We start from the raw sequence: 25,859 nt of genomic DNA, 5'->3' as shown, positions 1-25,859 counted from the left end.
ATCAATTATAGTCCCATAGTCAGTGTGCATATAATAAATACATTTAAGAGATTTGGGAGATCAAACAATGAAGAAAAATCAACTTACACAATCAAATATCATATGTATGACAAAACTGAATATTGTAAATTTTTGCCAAACTTTTTTTTAGATGGTTTAAATTCACAAAAGTTAAAGAGGTTTACAGTACTTTAAACTAGATATTAAAATATAACTGTTAGTTTGCCAGTAGCTAGTGTCAAACAGGTGTAAGATTTAGTTGACTTGCGTAGCTTACCTTCCAGCTATGTGGGATAATTTAAGAGTATGTTTATGTAGGAATCGTGCAGGAAGTTTCAGTGAATGGGGTTACACTCATCTCCCAGCAGATGTATAACAGCGTATGCATAGTTTAAAACAATCTTGGAAAGTTATTTACTTTAACACTGCTTATTGTGACACACCCAAAACACCCTCAAATTTCCACATTCCAGAAGCTGAGTTTTGCTTCTGTTATTTTCTACATGTGCCTGGAGTCTCATACTGGAAGAATGTCAAGCTACAGCTGTAATATGAAACTGACACATGTTTGGCTTCAAGGATATTGATCTTCTGAGTGCACTTTTAAACTACACATTCTTGAAAACATAAAACAGAAAGTCACACAAGTCACAGTCAAATCACCCATAGCCACAGCCACAGAAGATGCTTTTACATTTGTCTAAATATATATTTGTACATCACTGAAAAGAAGAGATTCATCTTGTACCATATAAACTGAATATACCAATCATTATCTAGATGTTTTACAACATAGCTTACAATTGGAAGATCAACATTGTCTTGTTTCCAATACACAGTTGTGATTAAATACATCTCACAAAAGCAACTGATAAGTCATAACCACTGGTAGTTCTTTAATTCATTCTTACTTGGGGGAGGGGGGCAACCAAGTAGCAAATAACATTCTTCCAATATTGAATAATCAAATGCCAAAGCCACAGAAGTAGAGCATTTTATTTTAAGTATTAGATTGTGGTCATTGACATGGGGTTGTGGGTGGGAAGTATGCACGTGATGGATTGTGGGGTTGTGTACTCCCCAAGTCAACCGCTATTTATAGAATTTCTATAAAAGCCAGCTGCAAATCAAGTTATAAACCCAATACGGACAAAAATGAGAGCTATAAACCACCCACTGATAAATACTAGTAGATGCAGTTCAATTTCATTTCTTCTTGCTTTCCTACTGTGAAAGGAAGGGTAAATATGTGGGTCAGGGCTGAAGTCTGAGATTTATAGGTCTATGTAACAGGCAAGAATACCAAAGGGTGATGAGTGCATTATACATGATCTGGTTTGGCTATATATATCTTTATGTGTTAGAAAACAACAATGAGGATAAGTATGGATTAGTTGAGTACATTTTGCGGTGACTATTGCACCATTTCATTTCACCTGGACGTACACAATGTGCAAGTGCTTGTTCTTCATCACTGGACAGGTGAACCACAAGACAATAATAAAAATAAAGAGGGGTCAATTGTGTATTTCCTGCCAAGTGTTGAAAAAAACATGTGTCAATAAAAGCTGCCCTATTTCTAGCTTTAGCTAATAGTGTAAAAAAACACTTTCATAAAAATATTGTGTTTTTTTTAATTTTATTTTTGTAAACATTCCAAATATGAGGAGTACAGTAGACCTGTTGTAATGTGTTAATTCACAACGTCAGAATTTGACCTCTAGGAGAACTCTGGTCACTCTTTAAGCTTTAAAGTTGAAACTTAACATGAATGCTTGTAGACTAAAACATGTACAAAATGTTCATTATATTAATATATCTATCAGTACTGAAAGTATGTGAGCATGTCTTTCAGTATGTGGCAATGTAATAGCACTATGAATTTGTTTGTGAGTCAGTGTTGTACAGAAAAAAACACCATTATCTGATCTGGTGGTATAATATTTGATAATTAAGGGGAAGGGTCAACCGCATTAATACTTTTAATAGGATACAGCCTCCCCTACTGATATGAAAATATTTGTATAAAAGGGCATTATATTTGGTGGCATGTAGCGTAACTGTCAATTACAATTAAAGCTATATGAGGAGAAATAAATCCAGCTGCTGCAGTGCTGTGTCTGGCCACATATTTGACTTCATTGGTTATTGTAATATAATATGAATGTTTAGTTAAGATTGTTAGCCACCTTTTTGTCGCATGGTTGTTAGAGCACCTCTTTATTACAAGGAATCCAACCCTAGAGGGTTGAATAGTTCTCAGTTCTACACTTAGTGTTGCCAAGAGAATGTATAGTTTTTGTCAATGACTACAATATTATCAAATTATGCCAATAACATATGAACTAAAATTCTGTTTTGTTCATGGAACTAAACGTTGGTAAAGGAATTTTAAAACTGTGTCACATGAATTTGGAGTTCAGATTTGTTAACACATTAACCTGGTGATTTTTCCCATTCATTTTGGCTATTTCTAGAGGCTTTAAATAGGTGTTAATGGGACAAATTAAAATCCATAGCATCAGATTTTAAAGACTGGAACTAAATATTGGATTGAAATTATAATATCAATATTATCTTTAAGGAGATAAAAGTGGATTGAGATAATAGTGTAACTCCTCATCTTTTTTTATGGAAATGTTTATATTGATAAAGTTTTATTGAAATGCCTGGATTAAGTGAATGTCATTTTAATGATTATTCATATAAACAAATATATATATATATAAAATATACGATATTGATACCATAACAGTATTCATCTGTTTATGTTAACTTTTTTACGTTACCTTTCTTTATTTGCCAAAGTACATTAAAATACAATGAAAATAAATACACTTTACTCAATTCAAGTGGAAGAAATGTAAAACGTAATATGACAGGAAAGTAGAAATTAGCACAAGTAGTGCTTGTCAAGTCTACTAGCCAAGTGTTAGATTGAGATGGCGTATATGTTCATCATGGTAGATGCATTTTAACACTAGTCTGGAATGACTATTTTAGGGTATTTTGAGCATGAGCTATGTTTTTCGGAATGTAAAAGCCATTCCAGGTAGCAGGTGTAATGGAAAATACACCAGAACGGCATGCGTTTCTCTTGCCTTTTAAAAATAAGGATTGCAATGAAAGTACATGTTAAAACTTGACATTCAACAAATTTACTGTAACAGTTTGTTCAGGTGTAACCTGTTTCAGCTTCATGGTACATTTTCAATACACAATGCCAGAATTGGACTTTAAACAATTGGCTATACCTGGTGATATACTCACAAATACATATACGTGTCATTTTCAGACATTGTATAATGGATCTACCTTATGGAACTCATTGCATCCATTTAGAAAAGAACATTTTATGCAGTTAAACATTTTGTTTGAATGTCACTTATTGAGGTCTTGTTTCATTATTTTTTTCAGAGCATAATTTTCCAGACTGTTCCAAAGCAAAATGTGAGCCAGTGTTGATGCCTCCTTGTCCAGAAGACAGCACATTACTTGTAGGCTTTTCACCGCCTGGAGAGTGCTGTCCAGAGCCACCAGAATGTGTGTGTGATCCTACCACATGCACTGAAATTATGTGTGCTGATAACTATGAAAGGGTATTGGTAAAAGAAAGCACAGGTGAACCAGGAAGTTGCTGTGATGTGGTTGAGTGTAGACAAATTGGTGAGTAGATAAACCACCAAAAATGGTTAAAAAGAAGTGAAAGGTTGATTTTCTTCCATGAACATTAAAAACACTTGATCTCTATAAAATCAAAACTATATTTTGGGAGGACAAATTTTACCATGTGATATAATAGTATACTGCTAGGGGAGTCTTGTCCGAGATTTACTGAAGTCTAATTAATCTAGATGATAGACATGCTGTCAGGAGTGGAGAGTGACAGGTATAGTGACAGAGATGAATGGGCTGTCAATTCAACCTCTTTCATCACACTGTTAGACCTAATAGTGGAGTGGCAGTTTTGTTCAATATGGTAGACATTACCAACAGATACTGTCCAGAAACATGAAAAATGGCTCTACCAATTCTTTTTTAACAATGACAATGATTATACTAACCTTGTCACGATTTTAATGGTTCTTTAATAAGTTTGCTGAATGCCAGAATGACTTTAAATGTTGTGATGGAGTGTGTGTTATAGTCAAGTTTTGAATAACTGATAGGGAAAGTTGGATGGCAACATCAAATTCCTTCCCATTTTGAGTACCTAAAATGGTGTGTTAGACACTCAAATATTTACCTCACAAATTGGCCTTTTGCCCAAGGTAGGTCATTCTCTTGTTAACAGAATAACATAAACTTAGCTCCCACTGAGCTATTAAAAGCCACTGATCACAAACAGCATCAGTTCTAGCTGATTGTTTGTGATATAGTGTACATGATGAAAGTATCAGATTAAAGTATTAACAGAATAGGTGCGAGGCAAAGTCAATTGGCCCAAAGCATTATAAAAAAAGTTTAAGGGATAACCAAAAGATACATTCCAACAAAGATAACAACAATTTTTAATCTATTGTCTTTGATTCCATCCAAATCATGATATATATTGTAGTGTTACTAGGATGTATGAATTTTGGGGGGAGGGGACTGTGTTCTTATACACTGCTTTTCTTTTTTTTATTTTGGATGAGTAAAGAAAAACAATAACTGTAGAATACTTTTTTTTCGCTTGGAATTTGTTTTCACTTAAGAGATGATTCCGTGAAAATAAAATCCAGTGAATATACTTTTTTTCCTATATTTCACATTAAACTCATCAAAAATCAGTAAAAATAAATTCCATACAAAACTCTCAAAAAGGCTTTTCAGCAAAAATTAATAAAGTATTTCACCGTAATATATGGAATGATGATGATGATAATGATAATGATGATGATGCACCATTTTACCCTATCCTAATTCCATGTACACTCTTTAAGGTATTCAGTCAGTCAACTTTTTAAATCTGTCGGCCAACTACAGTCACTCATGTAATTTCACCTTTACTCTTATTTAATATTCATGAGTACTTTGTGGAATTGACAAACCTTGAATTAAGAGAAGAGTGAATTCAGAAGGGAGGGAAGACCCAAAGTGTTTGTTAAACTGACTTTTACAGGGACAATTAACCTTGAATCTACTTTGAAAAAGTTCACATTTATACTACAATTGGAGCGTTTATCCAACGATTTCCTACTAAACAATGTATTTTGTTAGCATTGATTCTGTGAAGGACTAGTTAAAATGATATTCATGAGCTTTTGATGTAACTTTCTTTCTGTTGATGCATGTATGATGGTCAGGCTCATGGTTACTTGTAACTTGCTATACTGAGAGCTGAATAATTGAATTAGAACTACTAGTAACTTTGCAGGTAATCTTTCCCCTGCCAGGGCCATACAACTCATTATCTGCAAGGCTGCCCTTCTTTCTACACAGGTGGTCTACTATATTATCTCTTCAAAAATCTATCTTTAATAGTATTTTAAATTGCTATTGATTGAATTGGGTTAGAGAAAATTTGTTTAAAACTTTTCTTATGCCGACAAACAGGTTTAATTCACTGGTTTAATAAACTTACAATAGCTGTAATTCTACATTTTACTATCCTGATCAATCTTATTCTTCAGGGTTTCATCAATGAGTTCTGCAATCAATTGTTTATTTTTGTTTTTGACAATACCTACAATTTTTATTTTTTAGTGAAAATAGTATTCAAATTCTTCTTAAATATTACTAGATTGCTTTTAATATTTGACATAGTGCTAGATGTGATGTCATCAGATTTGATTTGCTGCTTCTCCAAAACTTTAGGTGAAACATGTGACATATTGGTCAGTTGCATGTTGAAGATGAAATAACTAATACTGCTACAATTAGCCTAATTTATTAATTTTTCTTTAATGACTGACTGATTTGATGTGAAGTTACCATGTGAGTTTGAAAATCTAAATTTACTCTATTCATGATTGGTTAAAATAAATTTTTATTTAACAGAGCCAATGGTGGATTGTAGCAGTGTTATTTGTCCTGAACTGACGTCAATTCTGTGTCCTGTTGATTCGTCTCTAGTAACCGGTGGTATATCTGGTGATGGATGTTGTCTACTACCTGAGAGGTGAGCAAGTACAAGTTGAAATTCCCAATTAATCTCAGAATATGTATAAAGAGGAGAATGCTAAATGACATTGAGATGCTGCAATTCTGTAAACTGTCACACCTCTGAATTTTATTGGAAGGTGGAATTTTAAAGAGGTGCTACAAAATACAAAACAAATATTGATGGTGATCAGTCTAGACATCTGTCTTTCAATATACGGCTATACGATTACAATATGCAACTGTACACTTGACTTATATTTCATTATTTTGATGTTTCAAGCAAATTTACTGTAATTTTATTGATTCAATTTCATCAATGAGTGCATGCTCAATTAATTTAAGCACATTACCAGTTTATAATTGACACGCAGTGAATAAAAACAGAATACGTTCTGAAAACTAAAATTGATGAATGTTGATAAAACCATTGTATTCACAGGTTTGTTCATCCATGTTTTATTAATTTGAATGCAGATGTGAATGCGTGAATACAAAATGTGAACGTCCAGTGTGCGAGACCGGATTTGAACCTCGGCAGATAGTCGGAGGCACAGGCATGCCAGGCTCTTGTTGTGACGTCTATGAATGTGTTAACAGTAAGTTAAACGCTTTACTCAATAGGGGCAGCAGAAATGAGATAATACTATGATGAATGTTCTTTTTCAACTAATCATTACTGGTATCTGATCTACATTCCTTCACACCATAAACCACATGCATCATGTACTAACAAGCAGAGATATCACACACAACAGGAAGTATTAATTCCCATAAGATATATACTGGTAATAGTATAGTAGGAGTTTAACCACAAGCTTTTTAGACTCATTTAATTGGTATACCTAACACCAGGGTTTTTTTTTTTAATTTCTGTATTTCCTCTTGTAACAGAAACCACAAGAGTAAGGTGTTTGTATGAAGACCAGATTTATGAAGATGGTGCTAATTGGTTGTCTGACTGTCATTACTGTCAGTGTAGGGGAGGAGTGTCACACTGTCAATTACAAAAAGACTGTCACAGTGACAAAACAGAACCTACACCAGCCTCTGATCCTCTGTGTTTTGATCAGGCATTTTATTTACATTCGGAGACATGGAATAGAAATGATTGTACTAGTTGTAGATGTAATCATGGAGAGGTTCAATGCACTGCTACTAGTTGTTCTGTGAGCTGTCTAAATCCTGTCAAGATACCTGGGCAATGCTGCCCATATTGCGAAGGTGAGGTATATTCATTCTTCTACTAGTATATCTCAGTAACACAGAATTGACTGTACTGGATAAACTGCTGCATGAAAGTTTAACAGGTTAAGGTGCATCGATTGTAGATATTCATCATTACTACCAGGAAGTCTAAGATGCTACCAAATATAGCAGCAAATTGTTTATAGAATCACAAATCTCATTTGACCACATTAGGCCCTTGGCATGTGAAGATGTGGATTCCCATATTTACATTTTTGCATTAATTAAATCCTTTGAGTACCAAAGTTTCACAAAATAAAAAAAAATAAAATAGATTTTTCCACATTTTTCAAAAATTCTGATCAAGACCAAGTGCTTTCGGTTCAAAAGTAATAAAAACATTAAATTATGGTGTTCAAAGGGAGAAAACCAGATATTTGTTTCAATAGCAATTGCATGTGTTAATGGTGAATGACAAATCCCAACATGTAGCTTTATTTTTTACCTTACAGAACCCACTTTCATCACTCCACCTAATCCATGTCCACCATTTACATGCACTATAAACTGTGAGCATGGGTATAAAGTGGATGATAAGGGATGCAGTTTGTGCAGTTGTCAAGGTAGTTCACATTCATTTCTACAAAGCAACAGTTATTTGTTACCAACATTTTTTTTTGCTACCTACATTTAGTAAAAAAAAAATGGAAGAGAGAAAAAATGTAGCTTATATAATCCATTAACTTAATATCTGTTAAAACACAACCAATTTGCACATTGGAATACATTTCCACAAGAGCAGTAACAATTAATGATAGGACCCTATACATCAAATTCATTTTTAATGACCAATCTTATCGATGATTGGAATATTTAATCCAAAGTTAATTTGATAGAAAAACTCAATTTGGTAGGAGGCCATCTTACAACTTAAGTAATGGTGTTTACATTAAGTCAGGTAAATTTAATGCTGGTTGCCAGCATAAACATTATAGGAAGTTTACAGCAGCATAAACTGTACAATCTGACCATGGTCCTCATATTTTCTATACATACAAACATAGGAATTAATGAACTTGCAGTGACAACAAAAATGTTTAGTGAATGTTTTCATACCTAACTAAATATGTACATTAAATACTTGTTATACATATTAAATAATTGTTAATTTACTTGCTCTATAGAATTTAAATGTCGAGATATGAGAGAATGTGATAAACATTGTCCTGGCGGTTTTAAGACTGGAAGAAATGGATGTCCAGTTTGTCGATGTAAACACATCAAGGAGTGTGCACCAGTTGACTGTGGTAACAAGCATTGTACTTATGGTTTTCAAAAAAATAAACATGGATGCAACAAGTGCAAATGTGAAAAATGTCCACAATTTGAATGTGATAAGCTCTGTACATTTGGATTTGTTACCAATGATAATGGCTGCAAACTTTGCAAGTGCAAAGGTAAGAATATTCTTCATCAATTTTATTAATACTACCAGTCGTGTAGATTTTAGCGATTTCATAATAGATTTGTTTATGAAAGTGTTAATTTCCACTATTAAAACCTACTGCAGAAATTGAAGACAATTCTCACACTAGAGCAGTGTGACATTCAACTGAAAAAAAGTATGCAAGTACCAAATTTTAACCCGTCTGAGCGAACAGTTGTTAAATAATGCATACAAATTATAGTATACCACTATAAAATCATTTCAAAACTTGTTATTATGAGATATGGAATTTGATTTTAATAGAAACCACCCATCATAACATCATCATCATTGGAAAACTAGAAAAAGTATTATACCGGTAGCCTACATGTAACTAGGTCACAGTATATGGTTGTTCTTTGAAGCTTGGTTATATATCACTAAACAATACAGTTTTCTGAACACCACTACAGGTGGTCTATATGTTTGATATAATGATCAAAATACCCAGTACCCGATTTATGGCTTGTTTCAATGCAGACCAGTTGCTGAATATTAACAAAACATGTGGAAAGTCGTTAATTTTTATTCTAATTACTTAAATGATAAGCTTGATTTTGTACCAAAATCTAATAAGGTCCAGGTATATGTGTAATAAACTGCATCTCAATCCACCCGGTGGTTCTTGAGATATTGGTGGAACCAAGATTTTACACATCCATCTATCCACACACCCATAGACAGATACTGGTATGACATTGGCTCCCTTTGTGCTCTGCACTCAAGAGCCAAAAATTATGCAGTTCAAATGAGTGTTCTCATGCTTGTATTACAATTTGTGTGTCACCTTTATAATAGGCAAAGTTAATTTTGAATTTATTTGATCAAGCAACAATTACTACTACAAAATGGTCATGTTACTATACAACTGTTGGTGATGATTGCAATAATACGGCACATTGTATTAAAACTTTGTCCCCCTTTTTACAGTTGCTCCAACAACTCCCCCAGCAGCAGTGATTCCATCGGGATCTTGTTTGACTGTGTTTGGTGACTCCCATGATAATGGTGAGAGTTGGCATGATGGATGTAGAAGTTGTTATTGCCATAATGGTCAAGAAATGTGCTCCCTTATATCATGTCCGATACCAGAATGTCAAAATCCGGTCTTAAAATCTGAATGCTGTCCAACATGTCCTGGTAAGAATTATATTGCAATTAATTCTGGCACAAAAAATATAAGTACATAAATTTAGCTAAGACGACATTGTGAAGCATTGTGCCATTCCAATGTTATTTTTGGCTTACACCAGATGCTGAGAAAAAATAATACTAGTATGTACTGGTATATACAGGTAAGGATCGTGTACATTTGTAATTGAAACAATCAAAAACGTTATGCTAAAGGAGAATAGTCGGCAATGTGTTAGTAAAGTCTTAAAGAAAATATACAGGTGCAACTCAAGACATAGTTACATTATTGAAGATAGTCTTGCCGACTATCTTGTCAAACCAAATCAATTTTCAAAATATTATAAAAGACTGCCTTGCAAATCAAAGAACTTATCTGCAAGATCTAGTTAACCATCCAATAGTAATGCCTGTTATGGCAGCTAATCATAGAAACGTACTAGTGAATTACTTGATATGATGTGTATCACTTAACTGTAACACTTTGTGTTTTCAGATCACGAATCCAGTGGCCAACCAATGTTTAGTCTTAAAGTATGTCATTCGTCAGATGGACAATATTATGTGGAAGGTGAAACGTGGTATCTTGATAGTTGTACACAATGTGTCTGTCATGATGGTCATGTACTATGTTCACCACTTTCCTGCCCTCCTGTTCCATGTGATACCCCTATAATGAAACAAGACACATGTTGTCCATACTGCCAAGGTAAATAATTCTTAATATTATTGACATGTAGGGTTAGAAAATAGTTAAAAATATGTAAATTTGATGTTCATGATTTTCATGCAAAATTGTCATAGTGGTAGTATATTTTTGACTCCCACGTGTGTATGTGTGTGTCTTTCTCTTTCTGCTCTAAGACTGACTGTTTTGGGTTAAAATTCAAGGCAAGAAAGCAGTCAAGACAACCAGTATTATTGTAAATAGCTGGTTATCATGGTAACATAACACTTCAAATTTGAAGATGCCAAATTTCACTACTATAGTGGCAGTGCAATACTGACCAATGATATTGATAGTACACAAAAATGCATCACAATGACTGTCCCATAAAAACTTGTATCATACAGTCAGTAGGCTGTATTTTTGGTAATACGTATGATAGGTTAATGAAATTGAAAAGATGTTAGAAATTGGTTCATCTTATTAGTACTGATCAATTTGCTATATTGAAAATTTATCATCCAATTGTCATTTTGAACTATTTTTCAGAATCTGACATGACAACTGAAGACACCATTCCACCACTTAGTTGTACTACTATCACAAGTATTGAATACTTAGATGGTGACTCATGGAAAGAAGATGACTGTACAAGTTGCACATGTAGACATGGTGAAATCACATGTTATTCACATGTATGCCCAATTCTGGAATGTAAAACACCGATACTGAAAAAGGGACAATGTTGTCCTTCTTGTCTTGGTAAGTTGAATGTGATTGTGTAAATGACAAGTATAGTTGGGGATTGATAACATTCTGGAATTGACTCCCTTTCTACTCTTTACTATTAAGACAACTTAACATCATATCATCACTTTCCTTCATTTCCCGTTTGAGCTTTTCATAATTCTAATTCACTTTACCAATTTTTGATAAAGCCAACTCATTGCGTGCATGTAATGACACCCTGCCTCTCATGTTTTGTTTTTTAAATATTCTATTACCAGTTGTCTTAAGTATTTTTGTTATAAATAGTAAGTATGAAATTAGTAAATAATTTAGAGTGGAAATAATATTTATTGAATAACCATGGATTATAATTTCAATTCAATTATCATCCACATCAGATCCACCAACTCAAAAATACTGTGAATTTGAGAATCAAATCTATACAGAAGGAGAACGATGGGATATTGATAGTTGTATACATTGTTACTGCCAAGATGCTATAGGTGTATGTACAATCCCAGAATGTCCTGAGTTGACATGTGAAGATGCATATTTCCCAGTAGGCCAGTGTTGTCTTAGGTGTGCTGGTAAGTTGAAATAATGCATACAAATTATAGTATACCACTATAAAATCATTTCAAAACTTGTTATTATGAGATATGGAATTTGATTTTAATAGAAACCACCCATCATAACATCATCATCATTGGAAAACTAGAAAAAGTATTATACCGGTAGCCTACATGTAACTAGGTCACAGTATATGGTTGTTCTTTGAAGCTTGGTTATATATCACTAAACAATACAGTTTTCTGAACACCACTACAGGTGGTCTATATGTTTGATATAATGATCAAAATACCCAGTACCCGATTTATGGCTTGTTTCAATGCAGAACAGTTGCTAACCTTAACTATTTATGGGTTGTGTCTTTGTTGATAAGTTTATAAACTTCCTATATTTTTTTCAAACTGTCTCAGTTACAATTAGGGGTCTTACAGTAAACACTAGTGTCACTCACACCATAGAAACAGATACTTTTAAATACACTGGGTACCATGTGCAACTATTCCTCAAGTTTCACAAGTATAACAGACCATGTGCAGCGCACCTGTCCTTGAGGCATTATATGCTTTCCACTTTGCTGACTACTTTGTTGTCTTTCTTGCAGAAAAGAACACATATTCAACATATGTGCCACCAACATCGAGCATACCAATAGGTAAGAATAAGTAACACAAAGGTGCATTTATTTAATTGTATGACAAAAGTAGTTACAGTCGAGACATTATAACACGTTTTACAAGAAACATGAGCTGCTGTGGGTTAACACTGTTATGTCTATGATATGGAAGCTCACTGAAGACTGAAGATTAATTGAGTGATTTGTATGAAAAAAAACACACCCACTTTCTGCTTGATTCCACAGGAGAGAGGACATCTACTACAGATCACATTATCAGTACAAGCATGACTAGATCCATATTCAAAATTCATCCCAGCCAACCCAGGACAAATGGCCACCAGTATCCCACATCAACAGGTAAGATTTATTGTAATTTGTATGGCGTGATAACGGGATTGTTTGTTTCAGTTACCAGTTTACACAGAATAAATCAATGTCATGTCATGTATATGTATATTTTTGTGATCATCAGAGTTTTTATATTTTGATATATATATGACCATCACATTCAATGTTGTGCTAACAGTTATACAAACAAATTTACTTTCTGAAGTTCAGTTCAGGTTTGGCTGTAACACCATTTTAATTTTCACAAGTGTTTCAGCACTTGAAATTTTTCTATAATGGTAGATATTGTAATGGTAGAACTTATTCTTATGCCCAATTTTTGTTATGCATTTGGCTGACACTCCTATGCTGAATTTAGTGTATTTAATTTTGTCTATTTTAAAAATTTAATATGGTTTGTCTGAAATTCCAAAAAAAGTAATAATAAAAAACACTTTTCATTTGTTGATAATTTTCAGATCTCATCCAAACAACTGAAGTGGAAGATAATGAGCATGCCAGTATTACACATAGTGTACCAATATTACAAGTAGTACTGCCAATAGTGATAGTTCTCATAGTCTTCGTAGCAGTGCTGCTTATATTTGTAGTGATGTACAGAAGATATCGACAGAAGAAATCATCAAATTGGCACAAGTCCACCAAACATCTTGAAATTAAGAACAGTAATGCATTTTACAATGGTGCTACTAGAAAGGCAGGCAATGATTATGTGGATCCAAGTAAACTCAACTTTCACAGTGAATCAACCCGTGACAGTGGCATGTTCAGCATGAAAAATTCCAAAAACACTCAAAATGTGTAGGAATTCTGCTTTCTTAGTGTATATTATATATACATATTACAGACTACATAAACAGTATTACTACAATACAATGTGGTAAATCATCGGTCATGAACTTACAAATTAAAACGATCCATTGTGGATCTTTATGTTATTGTAAAATATCCTAGTATATATGACAGAAGCTGTGGCTTATATAATTTTTTTTTCATATATATATAATATATATATATATATTATGTGGCAGTGTATTCATTAAACAATGCAATAGATCTGATGACCTACAACTGCTAAATGAATTTAATCAATATTACTATCCCTATAATTTAAATGGTATGATCAAACTGTTTTGCTGTTGGGTTATTCTATTTATTTAACAGGAGATGAAGTGTATGCTATGATTCTAGTGAATATGAAGCAGAACAGTCAATCTATGTTATTGTTTTCCCCCTTAGGCTCCATAAAAAAACACCTTTTTTTGCTAAAATGTACATATGTCTGTTTTTCGTAGTAAGGATATTTAAAGAGAAAATATTTTCATATCCAAAAAAGTTTGTATTTGTATATTCTGGATATACTGACATGACAAGAATATGATTGCCAATTGGTGCCAACTAAAACTTAAACTTCAAGACTTGTGATGATGAAGGGCTCTATTTTCTTTCTTTTTCATATTTTTTCTTGTTAAAGGGCCATCTTTCACAAATTTTTTTACTAGTAATTTTCAGTAAAAGTCCATTCAATCTGTTGATGCTGTTATGTTTCTTTGATTGTACTTTTGAATAGCATCCTGCTAAAAAGTAATGTGTTTTAAAAGCTGATTATATTTGGTTGAACACTTGTGTATTTACATACTGAAAACATGTTAAATTTAGCTGTAGCTCAATTGAGCTAAATGATGATTTGAATGCCAAATGAGCTGTAGCTCAATTGAGCTAAATGATGACCTGAATACCAAATGAGCTGTAGCTCCATTGAGCTAAATGATGCTTTGAATGCCAAGTGAGCTGTAGCTCAATTGAGCTAAATGATGCTTTGAATGCCAAATGAGCTGTAGCTCAATTGAGCTAAATGATGACTTGAATGCCAAATGAGCTGTAGCTCAATTGAGCTAAATGATGACTTGAATACCAAATGAGCTGTAGCTCAATTGAGCTAAATGATGACTTGAATACCAAATGAGCTGTAGCTCAATTGAACTAAATAATGATTTGAATGCCAAATGAGCTGTAGCTCAATTGAGCTAAATGATGCTTTGAATGCCAAATGAGCTGTAGCTCAATTGAGCTAAATGATGACTTGAATACCAAATGAGCTGTAGCTCAATTGAGCTAAATGATGACTTGAATACCAAATGAGCTGTAGCTCAATTGAACTAAATAATGATTTGAATGCCAAATGAGCTGTAGCTCAATTGAACTAAATGATGATTTGAATGCCAAATGAGCTGTAGCTCAATTGAGCTAAATGATGACTTGAATGCCAAATCAGCTGTAGCTCAATTGAGCTAAATAATGCCTTGAATGCCAAATGAGCTGTAGCTCAATTGAGCTAAATGATGACCTGAATACCAAATAAGCTGTAGCTCAATTGAGCTAAATGATGACCTGAATACCAAATGATCTGTAGCTCAATTGAGCTAAATAATGACCAGAATACCAAATGAGCTGTAGCTCAATTGAACTAAAAGACTTGAATACTAGATCAGCTGCTGCTTAATTGAGCTAAACAATTAGCTGCAAATTAGCCAAATTAGCTGCAGCTTAATTGATTATAATGATGACTTGAGAGTTAATGATGATGTAGGATACTAGGGTAGTTAAATTACATGACTAGTAAAGTAAAAATAATACTTAACTTAATATTCTAAACATTTTATGAAACAAATACACATGCATAGAACCTGTTTCTAATTCCAGCTTTTAAGGTTTCATATCAAGCACCAGCTTTGTAGTCACGAATCACATAATTCAAGTATCAAAAGTCAAACATTTTGTCAGATCTTGGCAACTCACCAAGTGAAAAGGATAAACAGTTCAGAGAATCATAGCAATTGAAAACAGATTTGGACTTTTTTTCTACAGGGTGGTGAATTTCTCTGCAAAAATATCATGTTCCTGTTTTTAAATACACAATAAATAGAAATTGAAGATATGCTTGGAATAAAGCAAATATAGTAACTGACATATCTTTTATTTACCTAAATATTAATATATAGCTTGTTGAGATGACATCAAGCACAATAGGCATGTCATTTTACCTTCTTATATTTGCATAGTCATCCATGTTTTGTCCAAATATTTAATAAAATTACAATACTGGAAAGAAATTTTTAATACAGATTGTCCAAAGTATTTAACTCTAGATGGATTGAAAAAGAACTCTGTATTTGACAACAGAGCATTGTTTGAACACAGAATTAAACTTAAGCTTGGAAGAGAAAGCAACAGCCTCTTTCAATATTACAATATCTATATTGTAATCATATTACGTTTTTTTCATATACTTGTATCTATGGTAGTATATTTTGCTTGGCATGGGTGCAAGTTGTAAAAAATTACACCACAAACGATAGATGAGCGCAAAGTCTAATACAGATACAATTATGACAGAGAAAATAGATATTCTTTACAAATTAAAGTACAAACACACAAACATGCATATAATATAATTTATTGTAGAGGTCTATTTAATTTATTGTTGTGATGTTATATGCCATAGGACAACTGCATCATAAGTAGATTTGTATATATTGTAGACATGCTTTTGTAAGATCATTTTTTAAGTTGTCATTGTTTTACTCCATGTTTTATAAAGATATTATGGAAAAAAGTGTTTTAAATAGATTAAAATAGAATATGCAATGCTGTTTTCGAAAGCATATGGTGATATATATATTTTTTAAAATAAGTTGATGAAAGAGATGTTCTATGTGCTGCATGTATAAGGTCAAAGTTTAACACTAACAAGAAATTCTCTTTTTGCACAATGTCTGAGGAACTGTGACCACTGATGAAAGCTTGTCTATGATTAGTCTGTATAGTTTGTATTGATGAAGTGATTTTTTTATAATGTTCAATTCCGTCAAGTTACAGAAGTAGCATTTTCACCTGTGTACATGTTTATGTTATCGATTATATATTGGACATTTATGTAGCATGGTTAATTGAAAAGATGTTGACAATATTGGGCAACTTGGTGTTTAGTTGCCCAATTGAAATTAGTCCACAGCATAAATAGCAGCTGGTGTTTAACAGGGTACCAGGGCTACCTACAGTTAATGTGGTAACATGCATCCATTGTTCATTTAACTCCAGAAGTAGATTTCTTATACTGTCAAATACAGGTGTCATCACCTCATACTGTGCAAGCTCATTTCACTTCTTATACTATAACTCCCAGTATATGATTTACCTATATTTTTATATTATGTATTTTATATCATTTTGTAAAAATGAAAAAAAAAGATTGATCAACTACATTGTAATTTTTAGTTCATTCCCAACATTCATGTAACTGCATACTGTTGCTGAAGACCCTCTTTGTAAAAATATACAGGATTATCGTGCTGCTGGCAGATTTTACATTTTTTTTTTATATATGTGAAATTTTGTTCAACACTCGCTTCCAAGAGTTTCACCAATCTAATAGTAACACTGAGTATGGCTGGATCGGTAAAGACTAAGTGAGCATTTGCGCGATGTAGTAAATATTTGTATCATAAGAAACTGCCATTGAACTAGAAAATAAAGATTGTTATTTGAGTTCAGTTGAGGTGGGGGGGGGGGTATTAAGCTCTACTTAAAATAGGTGATGGTTATTAGTTTTCATAATTGAAGCATGTGGTCTATGAAAGTGCACTTGTGGTATTTGTTATAAAAACTAACAAAGAATGTTGATATTTACTAGGTTTGACAAAACTACTGCAAATGTATGATGCTAGATTGAATTGCTATAATGTACCTAATAAAAATGCAGCACAATAAAATGTACATGTCAAATTTTACTTAAAAACATAGTACTGTGTATTTATTTTTTACCAGTAGTGTGACAAGTTTTGAATGAGGTCATGCAGTCTATATGAATGACATACTTCACTTTTTTTATTCCCAGATAATTAGGGTAATTTGAATATTTGCTCATAAGTTTGACAACTTTATGTTGTTGCCATTTACACAATACTCAATAGTATATTGATTCATGACTAAAATTATTATTTTTGTAACAATCCTGGCCATTAATTTGGCTGAATAGACACAAAATAGATGTGTACTGGGTAAACCAGAGAGTATTCTTTTTGTTCCATGTTATCTACTTGTATTCATGGAATGAATGGAAAATGTTTGTCCCAAGTTTGAATGAAATTCACAATAACTAGTTTAATGCAAATTTGATTTATCAATTGTAATTGCCAAAAATTTTCAGAATCATACTTGATGCTGACTTGAATTATGTGGCTGTTAGTGTTGAATAATTACTACCACATATTTGGATTATTCAGATATTGTCTACAAATACGGTGAGTGAGCCTCTAATCCTATGTACTGAATCAAGAATTTCTGTAGGGGAGCTACTGGAAATGGTCAATAGATAGCGCCCTCTAGAAATCTGGTCGCAACCCTGTGTCCATCTTTTTTCACTTGCAAGTGATTTTATGTACAATGTCTGTCTATAGCGTATATGATATTCTTTCAGTTTTCACATTTCAGCGATGGCCATTATAAAATGGCACTAATGACACAGGATATGTTTTATTGAAATAAAAATCGGAGAAAAAAGATCTACAGTTACAGCTATTGCAACTTTAAGAAAGCCAAGTATATAACAAATATATAACAAATTATCTTTAGAAAAAAAAAATGTTTGTTACTCTGAAGCTGTGTATTACCTTCAACTGTGTACATGTACATACTGCGACCAGGTTTAACCTGTGTCATGATAACATCTAACTGTATCCAAAGGTTGATGTAAAGTGAACCCCCTAGTTTTGAGTTTGACACTAAATTGAAAGAAACTATGCAGGTCAATATGTATGCACACACTGCATAAGAAAGTTGATTTTCTCCACCACTTGTACTAGAAACTAAGTTGGCTCAAATGACCTTTGCATACAGTCTGCTATTGGCTGTACCTAGATTACCTGAAGTGGGGACAGCAGAACTAACTTTGATTTGAATTAATTTCAAACAAATTTACTTTTACCGTGATGGCCATTTTTCATTGGTTACTAAAAATTAACCTAAGACTGGCGAGATTTGGTCCATATTTAACAAGTGTATTATTTCTATATTTAAACTTCAATTTGCAAAGCTACCAAATTATTTTCCTATGCAGCCAGACATAATAAGCATGGATTGAAATCACATGTACATCTGTAACTAGGTATGCCTTATGTTTGTGCTCAGTTAGAACGAAATGGCCGAGAAAAATCTGGAAATTGGTAAAAATGGGAAAATAACATGAATTTGCACAAAAAAGAACTTGAAGTGTATGATCTCTGTTATTCATTTGGGTGCAGTGGTTTGAAGGAAATGTATACATGCATGTTTGAAAATAGAATTTGTTTATCCATTTCCCATCCCAGACACACACATGGATTATTCTGTTCATTCTTGAACAAAGAACATGACCTACATATGTGCAAATCACTTTGTTCATGATCCATTTATTTTTGAATTGCATTTCTATAATACTTTATTTGTTATTAAATTGTTTTTATTTACTGATATATCTTATTATTCTTTTCACATAAATTTGTTTTTAATAAAATGTTATGTAATGATCTTGAATACCTGGTATATGCATTAATGTTGAAAGATAATTTATTGTTAAATATACTGTAAAGTTGTTTGTTTTTTAATTATTCTTTATCTCAAAATGCACTGTGCAAAGTGGACTTCACATCATGCAGGTACTTGACCAGGGCATTTTATACAATAGAAAACAACAAAAACATAATATACAGTATGTTTGTCAAACTTAAACAGACTCCTCCCTTTAACTGATAAATTTATTTTGATATCCTATCTCGCATAGGTACATATCTAAAGAAGTCAAATTCCAATATCACTAACTAAAGTATAATTAATCACTCTATTGATCCAATGCGTGTTCAAAATAACCATATATTCATCAAACTACCTGAAAAAAACCTGACATTTACACTATTAGAAACATATCTCAAATAGAAGCACACATACACAAAACAAATTTTAAAATAGAGACATGTTATTTAGATGAACATATGCGCTATTAATAGGGAAAATACAGTATGATTCTCAAATAGCATTGGAAGGTTTGAAAATAAAAATCTCCAGGTCAAATTCTCAAAAGATCATTTTAGTTATTATATTAATCAGGATATGCCACTTTTCTGTAGGGTTCAGTTATAACAATGAACTCAATTATAAGCACCTGCATGTAGATGCATGTGTATCATACCACAGTCCCTCTATCTCACTTCACATACACAATCTGTAATTCAATCACAGCTTGCTTATATACAGAAAACATCCAATGATATCACTGTCATGTGATATTTGTATAGCTGGCACTATATGACAATCTAGATTACACAATAATCAATAAGTTTAATATATCTGACAGCATCTCTTATCAGAAGTCTGATAGGAGGGGTAAATTATGATAATTACAGCTCTTTAAAGAATTGTCAACACTCCCTGTTTGAGAATAACTGTACAATACCCAGCAGTGTTAACACACAAAAGGTTAGGTATTAATACAAGCTGTCTCATGACCAGAACAGTCTACTAAAGAGAAAACATACAAACTGGACAAAAAAATAATAATATGATAACTATGATAACAATTTACAAAATTCATAATTTTATGCTAAATACAAAAGCAGTCTTGTTTCAGAGAAATAATGTTAACAAATATAATATTGCTGCTAGTGTGATATGCCTGGTTTTGAAGACATCTAGAAATCATAAAATGAACAATCACGCCAGGTACTTTCCTTATAAGTAAACATGAAATCAAGAAATGTTAATAATACAGGTTTAGACCTAAAACAAACATAACTCAGAAATTGAATACCATAAATACCAAATCTGAGTGAACCAAACCAATTACTGGAGATATTTACAGTATTGACAAAAAATACAAATTTGTAAATAAACGATGGTATATTCACTAAAAACTACTATTTGATAGCTTGAAACATTACATTAAGATTACATTTGTCTTTTTTTTGCAAGCAAATGAACAAAAAACATAACAGATATTATTCATGTGTTTCATTGCAGGATACAAGTATGTAACTAGAACTTTAAATTATTCTGCCAGCCCTATGTATTTTTAGATTGACTTGACCAGATAAGGGTTAAATCCTGCCTGTGGTTGAACACCAAAATGGATCAAACCCTACCTTAAGTGAGTGTGCTACAGACACAATGCAAAGGCTAAAAACACTGACCGCGATTTACTCACTGATGGATGTGTCTTTGGGGGGAACTGTTTAAGGATCACAGGTGCTTGTGTTTGACTGGGCCTATTTGACTAAAGATAGTGCAGTAAATTGCCATTTGATAGAGATGGCCACACAGCCCTGTCAAGTAGTCCCAAATAGGAATATAGTTTCTGTGGCGAAATGCACTATATGTCAGCACTTACAATTAGAACATTTGAGTTGATGTTTCCTTTGACAAGGTACATTTCTGGTTAAGGCTAATAGAAAATATGACAGAAGAAACCTTTGCCAGAAATCTACAGGTAAAACATGGTAGAAAATGCAACACAGTATGAATTATTCAGAAGTGAGAATTGCAAGCTTCAGACATGAATAAATTGAACACAGTAGGAGAGTAGTTTTAGTATTTTGGTCACAACTAACTTGAAATACGATATAAATCTAAGGTAACAACAATTCAAGCTTGGGGGTACAAGAAGCAACAATTTGTAAACAGTCTTTTCACTAAAATAAAATTCAAATTGGTCAAGCATGTACATTGTAATCACAGGTGCAATCAGAAACTTTTGCAATTGTCATTACTTGCACTGTAATGAATAAAGCTGATACAATGTGAAGTATGCACTCAAGAGCCAAGAATGTCATTCACAGCCTATATGACATGTAAAATACTAAAGTTTTTGTCCTTTCTCTCTCTGTAAATCTTATCAGTGAAAGCTTACAAAGAAGTAATGACAGATACATGAGATTAGACCAGTGTTCTTTTTGGATTGAGTGAAAGATATCCATCACATATTGTGTACAACTCAAATTTAGATAACAGGATTAAGTAAAAGCCCTGCAGACACACTTTTAAAGTGTCACTCAGTATTTTCTTAGGTCTAGGGTTAAAAATGAGTGGTATTATTGTGACAGCTGATAGGAACAAAATTCAATTAACCCCTGTGTTTGTCAACAATACGAATGTCTGGCAAGTCTGATTGACAAGCAAGGAACACTAAAGTATTGAAAGTTCAATAACCCTCTCAGGCTGTTCACTATACCCCAGGTGAGGAAAATAAACAAAATTTGAGAGAAAGTCAACAAGTTATTCATCTTGGGTACACTTGTTATTGTTTGGATTAGGGTCTTGGTTTACTTCTAGGTACCAGCATGAATATTTCATATTATAGACTATAATTAAACAGAGAAAACTTCAGTATGTACTGCGCATATTTATGGTTGGCTCACTTACTGCGAGTTTTTGTGATTTCACTAATCTTTCCGATAAGTGAACTCAATGTGTCACTAGTTTTCACACTTCACCTTAGACTTGTATCTGTGAACTCCTTCAGACTATTCTTTTTACAACATAAATGTTACACATGTGAGCAACACAGTTAAGGGCTATAGTCAAATAAAGTGTGTGCCAGTGTAACTGTCAAATGTTACCAGTCCTGCAGATTATTTAAAAATACTTCTATCTCATTCCAAGGAAGCACCATCAAAAATATCCAATTGTCAATTGTTGCGTTCTTTGTTTCACAATGAGCCATCAGAGGAGAATGACATTCAACTTTATTCAATGTATTCAGTAAAATTGCATTTTTAAAAATTTGTATTGAAGCTGACCATGAAAAAAACAGCAACCAGGCATGTAAGTTTTGATTTTTAGCAGCCCAACTAAAAAATTACTTTTCGCGGGTATACAACTGGAAAGCAATTCCAAACACTGTATGCTCTGACCAAAATTATAAAATAAATGGTCTTAAATTGAGTCAACAAACTCACATGTCCCACTTACCCTCTTATATTCTTGATATAAGCTAATAGTATCCATTTAATTTTCATTAGTGCTGAACATTTATTGTTTTAGCCCAAAAAATTGCAGTAGTGAGTGGGACAATCTGCATTTAACTTTATGTATCAGTGAGAATGGGTACTATTGGCCTACACAATTGATATTATTTACCTTTCTAAGTGCAAATAATTTTCTAAAATACTGTATTTGCTTTACCAGTAACACATGTGCTTGATATGTAAATTACATTTCTAAGGTCAGAATAAGTAATATATTAATGATTCAGTATACAACAAATATGATTCAGAGTTTATATGCATTTCTATTGGAAATGCACTTTTTATAGGGCAAATAAGAGTGGATGCTATTGATTACAATTGTAATTTGATTTCAGAGTCCCTTCTTAACACTATAAATATATCCAGACAATTAATCATCTGTTTTATTTTCAATTAAAATATTCCCTAAAATGTTACTTTATCAGCTAGATACTCCCACACATATTGTTGTACCAGAATCTAGCGTCCCATAAAACTATTGCAGTCAAACCTTCGTTAGTAACCACCTCTATAAATGGCCATCTACATATAAAGATTATCTGTCTTATGTGACCTACCGGTATTTGTAGTGAATGACTAGTTTTATAAAGAAAATATTATCCTGAAAACTAACTTAACGGCAGATGTAATTTTTCAAATCTGTGGTTCAAGTAGAATGCTACTCACTCATGAGTTTTTTACATGTGCATATTTTAGCACATATAACAGTGACAATATTTCATATTCGAATCTGTCAACAGTGAGTGACCTTTTTTGGTTCACTGTCAATCTTTCAAATCAAAAACAAACAATAAAATAATGTACATAAAAAGAACACGTATATATTTCCTTATAAGCCACTAAAAATATTCTCTTTCTTTTAGTACTTCTAGACATCAATAAGTACAATATAAATCTTTCTTTTACCATATGTCACTCATCAACCATAATTTTGAGATATTCAGATATACTCTTGCATATAGGAAACAATGAAATGTTCTAAAACAGACAAAACACACTATTTTGCTCTGTATTTACACTTTTTCCACAGTGACCACATATTTTTAAAAGGGAAGTCCTGACTAACAGCATGATACTTCAAGATGAAAGAGCTCCACAAATGCATAGGAATGTAATTTACATCTTTTCTATATCATTTCTCATTCTATAAATATTCAACTTTATTAGTATATATGTTGTCTACCAATTTCATTTTCCAGCAAGGAGTTATGGTAAAATAAAGCAGCACAACATCTGTTGCCGAAACAAAAAATGATTTCATCCTTATCTTGAGAAATACAGTTATGAATTAGTTCAAATTTTCAGTATGCATATTACTCATGTAAATAATTATTATAGTGGAAATTAAAATGTTTGCAAACCAAAATAGAATGACACTTTTTTTGTTCCCTTTTTCAGTCAACAAGTGACCTGTATAAGGTACTCTAAAAAAAATTAGCATTAGGTAGAAAAATATACAAATGAATATTTTCAGTCCTGTTGCTATGACAATGATGTATGGTTAGCACAAGTAGGCTGGTAAGTTATAGATGAGATCATTTTCTCAACTTCTCACAACAATGTATATGGTGTTATACTTTACCCATAATCCTTTGCAGTAGAAACATAAGTACATCTATACTGATAAAAAAAATGTCGAGAGAATGAAAAGTGATAAAGAAAAACTGTTAATTGCATTCTTCTGCATATGTTAGGCTCTTTCATCTGGAAATATCATGCTGTTAGTCTATACTTACACTTTAATTTTGGAAGGACAATAAAATTAAAAATCTTGCCTGTATCGGTTACCAAAAACAACCAATATTTTTTGTTTTTAATGTTTATATGTAAGTAGAGGAGGGTTCACTCACACAGGATAGAAGTTCGTTGTGTTCTGACTAGATAGGTGACTTTTCCTCGGCAATTTTCTAAATGTGGCTCAACTTTTACTGGAAACAAACCTCTAAACAGGGTAACATTTCTTTTGAAAGCTAAAAAAAAAAAAAAGTTTTTTTTTTTAGCAAAATTTGGACAATTTCCAGGAATTACGCCATTTCTTTACCAAAAACTGTTTTTTTTTCGAGTGTTTTTCAATAACAATAGTATTATCTGATGACGCGACCCTCAGGTTGTGTAGCTGGTGGCACATAAGAGAAGTCTGAGTAGAGAAATTCACACGGTACACCACTTTTTCCACAGATTTGTTAACTGTCAAGCTTCAGGTGAGGATAGAAAGCTTCCATCCCACTTACACACACAAACCTCACCTTTTACTGAAAACAATCCAGACAATTCAATATAAATGTGTATCACAAGATTTGTATTCACCGCCATTTCGTTGTCATAGCCGTTTGCTGAATCCAAATCCCGAAGTTGTGTAAATAGCGCCCTCTGTTGTGAAGAAGAATTATTTCACTCTTCTTTCTGGTACCCGAGAACGATGAACCTATACCAACATCTCAGACTATCATCTTAAATGGCAGTGGAGCTAAAAAAACTACCTGCACAATACATCAGGATTTGTACAGGAATATAGTGTTTACTGTAAACTTTGTAAATAGCTTCCAACTCCAAGGTGTTTTTGTGTTAGAATTGCCGAGGGAAATATCAAAAAAGATTCTAAAAATCCTGAGGCAGAGGTTATCCCACTTATTTCAATTAATTTGGCACTTGTATTAGATATAGCTCTTGCTGTCGCTTGCAGTGTTTCTATAGATATTCATTGTTTTTATAGTAAAGATACAATCCCACATTTAATGCATAAAAATATATTGTGCAACCATAAAATGATTTTTTTATCACATTAGTTGAAAAACGTAAGCTATTGTATAACCACTATAGAAATTTATAGATCTTTTTTGTAACATTCATTTAAATAATTAGTTTTGACATAAATGCAGTAAAATTTAGAATGAAAATAACTTATAATTGTAGTTGAAGTGAATTTTAAAATTAAAGTTGAAATAAAGTTGAAACATTTAAAATGTCAATAAAATTTAGAACGAA

General features: G+C 32.7%; 2 protein-coding genes across 2 annotated transcripts in view; one reads left to right on the top strand and one right to left on the bottom strand.

Annotated features, from left to right (window-relative positions):
• Window positions 1–17,617, top strand: part of LOC102808398 (cysteine-rich motor neuron 1 protein-like) — a 42,959-nt gene extending 25,342 nt beyond the window's left edge. Inside the window, exons 3-15 of the mRNA XM_085490826.1 lie at window positions 3,418–3,666; window positions 5,983–6,103; window positions 6,562–6,683; window positions 6,979–7,308; window positions 7,785–7,895; window positions 8,457–8,729; window positions 9,689–9,898; window positions 10,386–10,598; window positions 11,106–11,318; window positions 11,684–11,872; window positions 12,457–12,507; window positions 12,715–12,828; window positions 13,278–17,617. Of these exons, the coding sequence (XP_085346952.1) occupies window positions 3,418–3,666; window positions 5,983–6,103; window positions 6,562–6,683; window positions 6,979–7,308; window positions 7,785–7,895; window positions 8,457–8,729; window positions 9,689–9,898; window positions 10,386–10,598; window positions 11,106–11,318; window positions 11,684–11,872; window positions 12,457–12,507; window positions 12,715–12,828; window positions 13,278–13,624 (2,543 nt within the window). The 3' untranslated portion in view covers window positions 13,625–17,617. The remainder of the gene's footprint in view (window positions 1–3,417; window positions 3,667–5,982; window positions 6,104–6,561; window positions 6,684–6,978; window positions 7,309–7,784; window positions 7,896–8,456; window positions 8,730–9,688; window positions 9,899–10,385; window positions 10,599–11,105; window positions 11,319–11,683; window positions 11,873–12,456; window positions 12,508–12,714; window positions 12,829–13,277) is intronic.
• Window positions 1–25,429, bottom strand: part of LOC146748098 (uncharacterized) — a 47,004-nt gene extending 21,575 nt beyond the window's left edge. Inside the window, exons 1-2 of the mRNA XM_085490827.1 lie at window positions 25,121–25,429; window positions 24,725–24,844 (exon numbers count right to left, since the gene is read on the bottom strand). Coding sequence (XP_085346953.1) covers window positions 24,725–24,844; window positions 25,121–25,187 — 187 coding nt within the window. The 5' untranslated portion in view covers window positions 25,188–25,429. The remainder of the gene's footprint in view (window positions 1–24,724; window positions 24,845–25,120) is intronic.
• Window positions 25,430–25,859: the final 430 nt, after the last annotated feature.

This window comes from Saccoglossus kowalevskii, chromosome 2 (genome assembly GCF_978046115.1).
Source record: "Saccoglossus kowalevskii chromosome 2, keSacKowa6.1, whole genome shotgun sequence".
Taxonomy (NCBI): domain Eukaryota; kingdom Metazoa; phylum Hemichordata; class Enteropneusta; family Harrimaniidae; genus Saccoglossus; species Saccoglossus kowalevskii.
Note: the sequence above shows the minus strand (reverse complement) of the source record. Positions and strands in the feature narration are given on the sequence as shown.